This window comes from Beta vulgaris, chromosome 6 (genome assembly GCF_026745355.1).
Source record: "Beta vulgaris subsp. vulgaris cultivar EL10 chromosome 6, EL10.2, whole genome shotgun sequence".
Taxonomy (NCBI): Eukaryota; Viridiplantae; Streptophyta; class Magnoliopsida; order Caryophyllales; family Amaranthaceae; genus Beta; species Beta vulgaris.
Genome location: NC_079207.1, coordinates 22,027,258 through 22,039,560, shown reverse-complemented (window position 1 = coordinate 22,039,560; position 12,303 = coordinate 22,027,258). Strand labels below are relative to the sequence as shown.

Below are 12,303 nucleotides of genomic sequence, written 5' to 3'. Positions count from 1 at the left end.
AGTTCCCCTTGAACTGATGACCCTCACTTGACTTCACTCGAAGTATTCTCTTTTTCTCTCTTTCTTTCTTTCACTTGATTATAAGGATATTCTGAATTTTTCACTCACCCAAACACTATGAATATTACAATGATATGTATCGTAGGAGAAGAAGAAAATTACAGAAAAACTTTTAAAGTAAGTAATGAAATTTGTAATGCTTGAAAGTCGTAAATTGTTTGAACAACTGTTTTCTCTTAAATAGTTGTTGTAGATTATTGTTCTTCACTCAACGTTCCCCATGTTATGTGCTTCCTAAAACCTAAGGATCATGGCCCATAATTTGCTGCACTAATCCGACGAATTTTGCAACGGATTTAACCGCTCTCCACTAGCCGTTGTGCACCAATAGTAAGTAATTTTGTTGGAGGAAATCTCGCCCCAACTCTCCTTCTTTGACCCACGATTCATTCAACCTATTGCACAAAACAAGCAACAACTTTGCATCTAATAACAGAAAATATTTTTCACAAAAGATACTCAGTTACTAGATTTATCAATCATACCATATAATAAAGGAAAAAATGTTTTAATTAAGTCAACTTTTGTGCGATCTTCCCATTTTAAGTCTACCTTTTTTATTATCTCTGATTGAGTTAGGCTTGTATGTCAGTTTTCTACTATTGAGTTTTAGCCTGTTTTTGACTTGTTTAGTAGGTTACTTGATACATGTTACAATGTTACTTCTTCTAAAACAGGCGAGGGTGGGGTAGGGGTGGGACATTGTAACACATATCATAAGTAACCTACTAAACAAGTCACAAACAGGTTAAAACTCAATAAAAGAAAATAGACATACAAGTCTAACTCAATCAGGGATAATCAAAAGGTAGACTTAAAATGGAAAGACCGCGAAAAGGTTTACTTATTTAAAATGATTTTTCTTGTAATAAAATTGAAAGTAAATAAAGAATATCTTGCGTAGATTAAACTCATTAATCTTTCTCCACAGAATATATGAAAATTAACAAGACAATATTTTTGGGATTTTATATTTTTCAAAATAAAACTGTACAAGACTTATTTATTTGGCATCATCAAAACATGAAATACAATAGAAAGAGTTCTAAAATTGTTTCAGTTGATAAAATTTTTATTCCATTTGAGCATGAAGGATAATTTAGTATTTTCAGAAGGGGATACCATCTTCCTTCCCTCCTTGCCTTATATAGATTTTTTTAACGAAGACATTTATATTTACATAAATTAAACCAAGATGCTCCATTTCCCATCAAAAATGTTTTTGAAGGAACAAAGAAATAATATGATGTTACATTTAGAAGAACGAAAGAAAAATCTATATTTGATCATATTAATCCATGTAATACGAGTCATTATATTTTGTCTCACCTTAAAAGTTAACTAATAGAATACATCATCTCTCAAAGATTCAATTGTTATATGATGTTCTAATTGTATATGTAATTTATTTGAAATAAATATCCTCTCTCCCTATAATGAGTACACCCAAGTGCATATAACATATCTATTTGAAATATATATACAACTATTATATAATATATTTAATGCCGACACATTAAACAATTACTTAAGCAACAAGCGATAGTCTAGTCGTGTTAGTCTCACGCACCTTCGATTCTAGAGATCAGGACGAGTCTTACTCCATGCAAGTTTCCCCCAGCCTGAATGAGACTTCATCTTATCTTATTTGAAAAACATAAAACAATACTTTCACGACATCTTGTGCATGGTATTCCTTGTCATATTGGTTAGGACTAGGGAAGTGTGGGGGAACTGTGTTGAATGCCACCGTCCACTCCCTCTCCTCTTTGGTAAAATATTGCTGCTGCATATTTATGCTAGGTAAATTGTCAAGCTACCTATTACCACCTCTAGGAGCATAGCTCAAAGACTTTGACAAATTGGCATATGTAATGTGAAAGCTGTAAAAAAACAGCATCTTGTAGTAGTATAAATAGGAGTATTATTTGCTTGGAGCAATGTGTGCTCAGCCAACTTTGATGCTAGCTACAAGAATAGTAGTAGTACTACGTTAGTTTATTTGTAAGTGGAGAGAAATTTAAGGAGTGAATTCTATCAATTTCATGTAAGAGTTCTATCACTAAATAATATAAGTGTGTTTAGTGTTTAGATGTGAGCAACACTTTAATTCTTATATCCACTTATTTATTGTTAATCTTTCCACATTTTACCCCAAAATATCCTACAATTGGTATCAAGAGCCATTCGTTCCGTTAAATTTTTCGGGACCATTTTTTGGCAAATATCGGTCGGGGACCGATATTATCGCAACGGTATAGTCAAAAATATTTTTGGCTAACTTAACTCGGGGACCGTATTGCGAGGTGATTTTCCATTAGTGCACAGTCCGGGACTGTGAAGCTTGTTGGTCAGGGACCAAGCTTACTTGTGTATTGCCGGGCAACACCAAGTCACAAATGGCGGATATTGCTAGTTCATCTAGTAATATTGAGAAACTCAACAATGGAAATTACAGTACGTGGAGTACACGTATGCAATTTTATGGGACAAGATCTTTGGGGTATAGTCGGTGGTATGAAGTTACAATACCAACCGATCCAGAAGAATTAAAGAAGTGGAAGATTAGGGCCGGAAGAGCCATGTACGTGCTAGCAGCAACCGTCGAGGACGATGTTATACCGCATCAAGGATGCGAAGACACCCAAGGAGCGTGGGACACCCTTGCAGCTTTGTTCTCTAAGAAGAACGATGCTCAACTTCAGCTTCTCGAGAATGAGTTGTTGTCGATCCAGCAGAACAACATGACGGTGAACCAGTATTTCACCAAAGTTAAAACTTTGTGTGAGCAAATCACAAAGTTAGATCCTGAAAATCCATCACAGAGACGAGGATGCGCAGGATTATTGTCCTGGCTTAAAGCCTGGATATAGTAGTCTTGTCAGGCGATCCGAGGTTGGGCTACACAACCATCTCTAATTGAGTTTGAGAATGTGTTAGCCAACCAGGAGGCTCTAGAAAATCAGATGTCTGGAGTTTCCGTCAAGGATGAAGAGAAAGCTCTTTTTGGCAACAAGAAGTCAAATAAGGGAGGTGATAAGACAGGCGAGTCAAGTAATCAACATGGCAAGTCAAACAGACAGTCATGGGGATTCAAAAAAGGACAAGTAGAGAGGCTTCCATCGAGGGGAGCTCGACAAGATCGACAACAGGATGAGAAGGAAGGGAAAAATCAAACACGACGAGATGTCGTGTTTATAACTGCAAAAGAAGGGACACTATGCTCGAGACTGTTGGTCCAAACCAGCAGAAGGAATGCTGCAACTTCGTGGAGCATGAAACCGAAGTGAAGTCGAGTGGGATGCACAAGCATCCTACGCAGTTGAAGAGGAACAGATCTTCGACATGGAGGTAGTGTCACCCAGCAGCACGGAGCCAGAGGAAGCTGCACTTGTCGTAGTCAACGACAAGATGATCAATTACAAAGATGATTGGATCATCGATTCTGGTTGCTCCAATCATATGACTGGAGACAAAGAGAAATTTGCTAGCATGTCCGAGTACAAGCGTGGTCGAGTTGTGATAACAGCAAACAACTCAGAATTGCCGATAACCCATATTGGCAAGGCAGTGGTGATTCCACGATTTAGCAACAAGCAAGTTCAGCTGGATAATGTCTACCATGTTCCTGGTATGACGAAGAACCTGTTGTCAGTTTCACAACTGACATCATCCGGAAACCATGTTGTTTTCGGTCCTCGTGACGTAAAGGTGTACAAGACAATGGAAGGAAATTCTTCTCCTATATTGGAGGGACGACGTCTTGAATCAGTCTACGTAATGTCTGCTCAAACGGCATATGTAGACAAGGCGAGGAAAAATGAGACAGCTGATCTATGGCATGCACGCTTGGGTCACGTGAGCTACAACAAGCTCAAGTGATGATGAAGAAGTCGATGCTCAAGGGTCTTCCTCAACTAGATGTCAAGGAAGATATAGTTTGTGCTGGATGTCAATTTGGTAAAGCACATCAACTTCCATATGAAGATTCAAAGTTCAAATCGAAGGAACCTTTGGAGTTGGTTCACTCAGATGTGTTTGGTCCAGTAAAGCAACATTCGTGAGTGGCTTACGCTACATGATCACCTTTATTGATGATTTTTCAAGATATGTCTGGGTCGATTTCATGAAAGAGAAATCTGAAGCATTTGGCAAGTTTAAGCTGTTTAAGGAAACAGTAGAAAAAGAAGTTGGTGGTAAAATTCAGTGTCTACGTACAGACAACGGAGGAGAGTATACATCCAGAAATTCTCCCAATACTTGCAAGATTGCAAGATCCGACGCCAGCTCACTTGTCCAAATACTCCACAACAAAATGGAGTAGCTGAAAGAAGAATCGACATCTTGCAGAGACATGCAGAAGCATGTTACATGCCAAGAACGTGCCACCACTTTTTGGGTTGAGTGTATGAGACAGCGACACATGTGACAAATCGATTACCTCAGGCGAGACTAGATTTTGTCTCACCATTTGAGAAGCTAAGAAAGATGAAGCCAGCAGTGACCATTTCGAGTTTTCGGATGTGTATGCTACGTCTTTGTTCCTGAGCATATGCGTAGCAAGTTTGATAAAAAGGCTATTCGTTGTATCTTTGTGGGATACGATGATCAGAGGAAAGGTTGGAGGTGTTGTGATCCAACAACAGATAAATGTCACGTGTCACGAAATGTGGTGTTTGATGAAGCATCATCTTGGTGGTCACCACAAGCTGTATTATTGCCAGACTCGAAGGAGATCGAGGAAAAGCTTCAAGAAAAGATGGACGAAGGTCAGTCTAGTCAAGATGGCGTAGTCTTGAGATGGAGATATCTCAACCTACACCAACAGAAAGAGAGAAAAGTTCATGGCAAACAGGAGCACATCATAGAAATATGAAGAAGAAAGGCCAAGTCAAATGAAGATTTTGAAGAAGAAGAACCTCACCCAGCACTGCGCAGGTCCACAAGGCAGAAAAAGCCAAATCCAAGATATGCAAATGCTGCAATGGTTGAGGATGTAAAAGAGCCAAATAGTTATGATGAGGCAGCTCGAAGCAAAGATTGGAGAAAAGCCATGGGAGAAGAAATTCAAGCTCTGCACCAGAACAAAACTTGGGAGTTAGTGCCAAAGCCTCGAGAAGTTCAACCTATTTCTTGCAAATGGGTATACAAATGAAGACTAGACCTGATGGTACCATTGAAAGGTACAAGGCACGACTGGTAGCTCGAGGATTTTCTCAGCAATATGGGCTAGACTACGATGAAACGTTTAGTCCAGTTGCCAAGATTACTACAGTTCTTTTACTAGCACTTGCAGCTAGTAATTCTTGGAAGCTCTGGCAGATGGATGTCAAAAATGCATTTCTACATGGTGAGTTGGATAGAGACATCTACATGGATCAACCTAAGGGGTTTGAGAATCAGTCTTATCCACACCATGTATGCAAGCTGAAGAAGGCGCTCTATGCCAACAGAAATATGCCCGTGATCTTCTAGAAAAATATGGAATGGTCGATTGCAAGCCTATGTCAACTCCAATGGAGGTTAATGCAAGGTTATGTTCAATCGAAGGCAAAGATCTAGAAGATGTGACCATGTACAGACAGTTGGTGGAAGTCTTATCTATCTCACGCTACAGACCAGATATTGCATATGCAGTGAGTGTGATTAGTCGATTCATGCAAAAACCGATGAAACGTCACCTGGAGGTCGTACGTCGAATATTAAGGTATGTGAAAGGAACCATTGACTATGGAATCCTGTACCGCAATGATAAAGAGATTGAAGTTGTCGGTTACTGTGACTATGCTGGTGATCTCGACACACGTCGGTCAACTACGGGTTATGTATTCAATCTGGGTTCTGGAGCAGTCTCTTGGTGTAGCAAGAGACAACCAACAGTGTCATTGTCAAGTACGGAAGCGGAATATAGAGCGGCAGCTATGGCTACACAAGAATGTGTGTGGTTGACGCAATTACTCAAGGATCTGCATCAACCAATTGATCGAGGAATCAAGTTAGCTTGTGATAATCAGTCTGCGATACGTTTAGCGGAGAATCCTGTTTTTCACGCAAGGACAAAACATGTTGAGGTACATTATCATTTTGTCTGAGAGAAGGTTCTACGGGGTGAGATTGAACTTACGCAAGTGAACACGGAGGACCAAGTTGCAGATATATTCACAAAAGGTCTTGGAGGACCGAAGTTTGAAAAGTTCCGGAAACAACTTGGTATGACCTCGAGACTTACTCTGAGAGAGAGTAGTCGTTAAGGGGGAGTGTTGAATGCCACCGTCCACTCCCTCTCCTCTTTGGTAAAATATTGCTGCTGCATATTTATGGCTAGGTAAAATTGTCAAGCTACCTATTACCACCCTTTAGGAGCATAGCTCAAAGACACTGACAAATTGGCAATATGTAATGTGAAAGCTGTAAAAAGAACAGCATCTTGTAGTAGTATAAATAGGAGTATTATTTGCTTGGAGCAATGTGTGCTCAGCCAACTTTGAGTGCTAGCTACAAGAAGTAGTAGTAGTACTACGTTAGTTTATTTGTAAGTGGAGAGAAATTGTTAAGGAGTGAATTCTATCAATTTCATGTAAGAGTTCTATCACTAAATAATATAAGTGTGTTTAGTGTTTAGATGTGAGCAACACTTTAATTCTTATATCCACTTATTTGTTGTTAATCTTTCCACATTTTTACCCCAAAATATCCTACAAACTGCACACTACCAAATGATTTCTTCATCCTTGATTTCAATAATTGGCTCTTGTCTAACATCAAGTCGAAAAAAGACCATCAAGGACCATTTTAATGCACCTTGGGCAACGATATTATCCTTCCTTTGTTGGCAAATCTGAATTAGAATGAACCATTGGATGTTCAGCAAGAAAGATCTAAAAATCAAATCCTTCTGGCATCAGTCCTCATCACTAATTATGGAATATGTTTGCTTTAGGCCAAATGCCCTTGATCTTGAGAAGCTTTTAAAATCCCCTAATCACTTTAACTGCTATATCAAACCACTCCTTTACCATTTTTGTAGATTCTTCGTTTTTCCACATAATGTAATGCGGGTATAAGGGAAGTTTTCAAGGATAGCTCTGGCCAATAGATTGAAGGAATATGCGGGAAACTAATCACCAATGACTCATCAGCAGCTGAAATGATAGCCATACTTGCATGAGGCAATAAGATGGATCAAAAGGAAAGGATGGAATAACTGCATAATTATATTGGATTCGTTGGTGGCTGCTAGAACATCAATGGAGAGACACAAATTCAAGACAGATATACTAACATCACCAAAACTTGCAGGGAGTTGTTGTGGGAGGGAATAGTGAAGAATATTCTTAAAGGAAGGCAACAAACAAGGGAAGTAGATGTTTTGGCAAAACTGATCAGAGAAGGAAGTAGTGAAGGTTTTGAGTTTCTCCAATTTTCATCTCCACCATGGGAGGAACTCAGTATTAGACTAGAGGACTTAACCTTTGAACAGTTATTTTTGTGTGGTAATGTAAGGGGCAATATATTGTCATTTGGCAAACTAATATTACATGTTTGTAAAACTATCATGGTAAATCTAATTTCTTCTCCCGTTAAGCAAAAAAAATCAAATACTATACTAGGTCAATATATACTTTATATACTTCATCTAAAATAAAGAAAATTCACAAATTTTTCAATAGATAAATTTAGAACAAAGTCCAAATAAAATAAGATAAATAAAAAAGAATAATGAAGTACCCATGAATTATAGATGGTGGCTCTGTTTGGGGAGGCATTTTAGGTGCCTAAAATGATAAGTTGCTAAAATTTTTAGGTGCTAAAATGAATTAGGTGTGTTTGGGAAATAACTAAAATAAAATTTCAGTTCCTAAAATGACTGATTTTGATAAGGTAAAAAATATAACGTTTGAAAATCAGGTACCTAAAATCAGGTACCTAAAATCTTGGAATTTAACGTTATTAGAAAATATTACGCTCACAACCAAATTCTTTCTGTTTCTCTCTTGTCTTCTCTACTGTGTTGGCTTTCGATTCTACTGCATCTCTTCTCAATTTCTGCAGCAAGTACATCCAATTTCATTCTTCATCTCCTTGAATCTCCATATGAATTTACTTGCAATTTTATGCAAATCTTGTTGTTTATTTCTCTGATTTTATTTATTTATTTTGGTTTTAATTTCCCTTTGTAGTTCATGTATTTGATGTAGAGAGGAGACAACATTCAATTGAATGTAAGCTTTGCGTGTTATCTGTTGCTTCTCGCCATGTTTTTTTTTTTTGACAAGTTCTCGCCATGTTATTTGAAGAATTACTTCATTCTATTAATTAAAAAATCATTATGTTATAATTAAATTAAGTGCAATGATGCTAAGATTGGTAAAATCAAATATATGATAGTATATTATGCATAATATGATAGTATAAATTTAGAAAAATATGTTTCATAATTGCTTATGGAGAAGTAGCGAAATATATTTTGTTCAAGTGAGTTACGATTTCAAATATTTATATTTTTATTATTATTTAAATACATTGAAATAAATAAAAGAATTACAAAATCTAAATAATTAATCAACTTATGCGACTAGTTCTGCCAAACAGTTAAACTAATCAGGTAACTTATCAGTTTCAGCACCTTATCAGTTTCAGCTATACCTTATCAGTTTCAGCTACCTTATCAGTTTCAGCTATCTTTCAGGTAGTATTGCCAAACAGACCCGGTATCTATATTCGATTATAGACCTGTAAATGAGTTGATCATATTTGATTAAAATAAAATAATTTCAAGTTCGGTAGAACATTACTTGTTCAAGACCCAAAGTGTTCGGATTAAGGTTTACCCAACAATTTAAATGATTTGAATTCACTCCTTCTTTAATTTATTTCCTTCCTTCGGGTATATATTATATATACGATATAAGTTGAATAATAACTAGCTAGTTATAATGAATATATAGTTATTTGCACGTAGAAAAATTCAACTATACAAATAATGTACATATTCAATAAAACCCGTTATTGAACTAGCTACTATAATAGCTGAAGGTATTTTATCTAGTAAAATTTTCTTAATATAATTTTTAATAATTATTTTCGGGTCAAACAGGCATAAGATATGCATTAGAGTCTTAGAACAATCAAGTTTAATTTCACCAAAATATATTCAAAACTCATTTCGGGACGATTTCAATTCAAATTTTAGGTCGTGTCGATTTTTAACAGATTTATTCAATATAGATGTGTTTTGCCTAAATAAAGTGCCCTTACTTCATATATGGAGTATGATTATTATAGTTGGATTCATATCCCACATCCATACACATAATTGTTATTTCGAAAGAAGGTGATCCATCATTTTCATAATCATATCTAATAATTCTATGGGCCTCATCCTCCCATCAATCTTTATTAACTATCATTTTACAAAAACATAATTTAACAAAGCTAAAGAAAGAAAAGGTGATCTCATATTCCATACAAATATACAATCTTTTGTTGCCCTTCTTGGAACCGATAATCACTCTCACAAACTAATTATGCCAATCATTCTTGTTTGTCCTTCTAAACATACGCATTCATTCCTCTTTACACCCACCACAGAGCTTCTTTTTTTTCATTGCCAAATAAACCAAAATTCAAAACCCAGAATTACAAAATACTATATGGTATATCAAAATCATTGGTAAAAAATCAAATGTGAAAAACAATGGGGTCTGCAACATCATCAATGGCAGCAAAATTTGCCTTTTATCCTCCAAACCCACCAACTTATACACTAATTAGTGATGAAACAACTAAAAAACTTGCACTTTCTAATGTTCTTAGGAGAGAAAATGTAGATGTGTTTAAGTTATGCACTAAGAAAGGCAATGAGATTGTTGCAGTTTATGTAAAAAACCCTTCTGCTTCATTAACCATTTTATATTCTCATGGTAATGCTGCTGATCTTGGTCAGATGTTTAACATCTACTCTGAACTTAGTGTTCATCTTGGTGTTAATCTTATGGGGTTAGTGTCACTTTTATAATCACCTTGCAATATTATTTTTATAAACTTATTAATTATTTTACTGTCATAATTAAGGTTTCATGATTGATTTTTGATGCATTTTTTGCAGGTATGATTATTCTGGATATGGGCAATCTAATGGCAAAGTAATTAATACAACTTGATTAGAATATTAATAATGATTATTAGCATAGATTGATTAGCTTTTGTGCTTCTTTATTTGCTCATCATTACAATGTTTTTTTGGTAAATGTTTGGTTAGCCAAGTGAGCAGGACACATACGCAGACATAGAAGCAGCATATAAGTGCTTAGGAGAGAAGTATGGAGTGGAAGATGAAAAGCTCATACTATATGGGCAGTCTGTCGGGAGCGGCCCGACACTCGAGCTAGCGATCCGTGTCCCTCGACTGAGGGCCGTTATTCTCCACAGCGCTATCCTCTCCGGTATCCGAGTCATGTATCCTGTCAAGCGAAGTTACTGGTTTGACATTTTTAAGGTCCTTTCCTTTTTATTAAGCTCCTACTAGTACTTACCTGATCTCCAAGATTGATGAACTTGTTTAAACTTATCAGAAGTCAGAACTATTTTGAACTTATCGGAACTATTCTGAACTTATTGGCACTTATTCAAATCTATCTATAAGGCTCTTCAACTTGTCTGAAAGTATATTTAATCTCAGAGATAAACCTACAATTGATCACTGCTTTTTTAATCTGAATTTCTAATTTTGGTGTGACTTGTGTGTTACTAATCATGCTACAGAACATAGACAAAATTTCCCTTGTTGATTGCCCAGTTCTAGTTATCCATGTAAGTAACAACTTGACCAACATATATATATATATATACACTATATCCTAAGAATATGTGCATCTTAACATGACAATTTGACAGTAATCCTTTTTGTTTATTTTCAAGGGAACAGCAGATGAAGTAGTGGATTACTCTCACGGTAAACAATTATGGGAACTGTGCAACGAAAAATATGAACCATTATGGGTAATAGGAGGAAACCACTGCAACTTGGAGCTCTATCCAGAATACTTAAGGCATCTTACTAAGTTCATTTCAGCAATCCAGAAACTACTGCCTCCTGCACAAGTTCAAAAAGAATCGGAGCGAAGTAACTCAGATGTGCTAAGATCAAATGGTGACCTTAAAGAGCTTAGTTTCAGGTCAAGTACTGATCAAAGTGAGAAGAAGTCTTCATCTCGGTTCAGCATTGGACAGCGCGAAAACTGTAGATTAAGCGTTGATGGTAAGGAGATCAAGCCAAGGGCAAGCAGTGATCGGAAAGAGAGAACAAGGAGGAGGAGCATGGACAGATCCAGCAAAGCCAGGAACAGTACAGATCAAACTGACATGCCTAGAAAAAGCTTTGATCGGTAAGCTAATGCTTAAGATTTAAGTTCAGTTTCGAAGAAACTTTTTCATTGATTCGTAATTACATTTGTTTTGGCAGGTTAGGAGACATGGTGAGATCGGTTGGGTTATGCAATGTTGATTGTTTTAAACAAACGGCAACCACAGTTTGATCTAATGAAGGCGATCACAAAACTTTAAGACTTTAAGATACTACTTGATCTTGTAGTACATCGCCAAATTCAATCTATTCCAAGTTAGGCAGATTGCAGTTTAGAGACAAGAAATGAAGACATTTGTGGTGTGGTTATTCTCTTATGTTCATCTCGTTGGTTTCTTATAAATGCATATATAGGGGTAGAACTCAAACATGAGGGTGTTATTCTTGGTTTTTGTGATTGAGAAAGTTGATTGAAACATTCGTCTTTAGATGATTATGCAATAAGATTGTAAAAAGGTGGTTCAATTTTCTAAAAGTATGACATATAGTAAAGTAAGATTGAAAGTTGTCATTCCTCTGTCTTTGTGCAGTATATGTGTGTGTAGTATATCGGTGTTCAATACGAATCCACATATCTTCACAGCTAAGAAAATACATGGAGTACTTCTAAATACTCTACCTCAACATATGCAGCTTCATAACAAGTTGACACACTTAGTCACTTACTGATGACTGTAAAATTAAAGAGATAAAAGTTGGCAATAAGTGTGAAACAAAATTTAGATTAGAAGTAGAGAGGAAAAGGTTACCATAAAGAAAAACTGGAGCAAATGTAACATAAGCAATAACTGCTGCATGATAATTGATGCTAAAAGTTGACAAGCAAACCATTTTTTTTTTTTTTTGACAAATCATAAATAAGAGAAAACGAACTAGCT

The 12,303-nt window shown here is 36.3% G+C and overlaps 2 protein-coding genes across 3 annotated transcripts; both read left to right on the top strand.

Moving 5' to 3' along the window:
* Positions 1-5,546: 5,546 nt before the first annotated feature.
* On the top strand, positions 5,547-6,152 carry LOC125498824 (secreted RxLR effector protein 161-like). Its single transcript, XM_048647116.2, has one exon. It carries the CDS (start codon positions 5,547-5,549, stop codon positions 6,150-6,152), a length of 606 nt encoding a protein of 201 aa, XP_048503073.2.
* A 3,307-nt stretch (positions 6,153-9,459) lies between these two features.
* LOC104896152 (uncharacterized) lies at positions 9,460-11,934 on the top strand. Of its 2 annotated transcripts, XM_010682861.3 has the most exons (6): positions 9,461-10,059; positions 10,169-10,205; positions 10,322-10,558; positions 10,825-10,872; positions 10,981-11,447; positions 11,525-11,934. In XM_010682861.3, exons 1-6 carry the CDS (start codon positions 9,758-9,760, stop codon positions 11,595-11,597), a joined length of 1,164 nt encoding a protein of 387 aa, XP_010681163.2. In that variant the 5' UTR covers positions 9,461-9,757; the 3' UTR covers positions 11,598-11,934. The 2 variants fall into 2 exon arrangements, with proteins under 2 accessions (XP_048503564.1, XP_010681163.2); XM_048647607.2 differs by lacking the exon at positions 10,825-10,872 and having other exon boundaries at positions 9,460-10,059.
* Positions 11,935-12,303: the final 369 nt, after the last annotated feature.

Coding starts and splice junctions, on each gene's coding strand:
- LOC125498824 (XM_048647116.2), top strand. CDS start 5,547: ATGGTCGATTGCAAGCCTATGTCAACTCCAATGGAGGTTAATGCAAGG.
- LOC104896152 (XM_010682861.3), top strand. CDS start 9,758: ATGGGGTCTGCAACATCATCAATGGCAGCAAAATTTGCCTTTTATCCT. Junction 10,206..10,321: donor ATGGGCAATCTAATGGCAAA/GTAATTAATACA, acceptor ATGTTTGGTTAG/CCAAGTGAGCAGGACACATA. Junction 10,873..10,980: donor GCCCAGTTCTAGTTATCCAT/GTAAGTAACAAC, acceptor TTTATTTTCAAG/GGAACAGCAGATGAAGTAGT.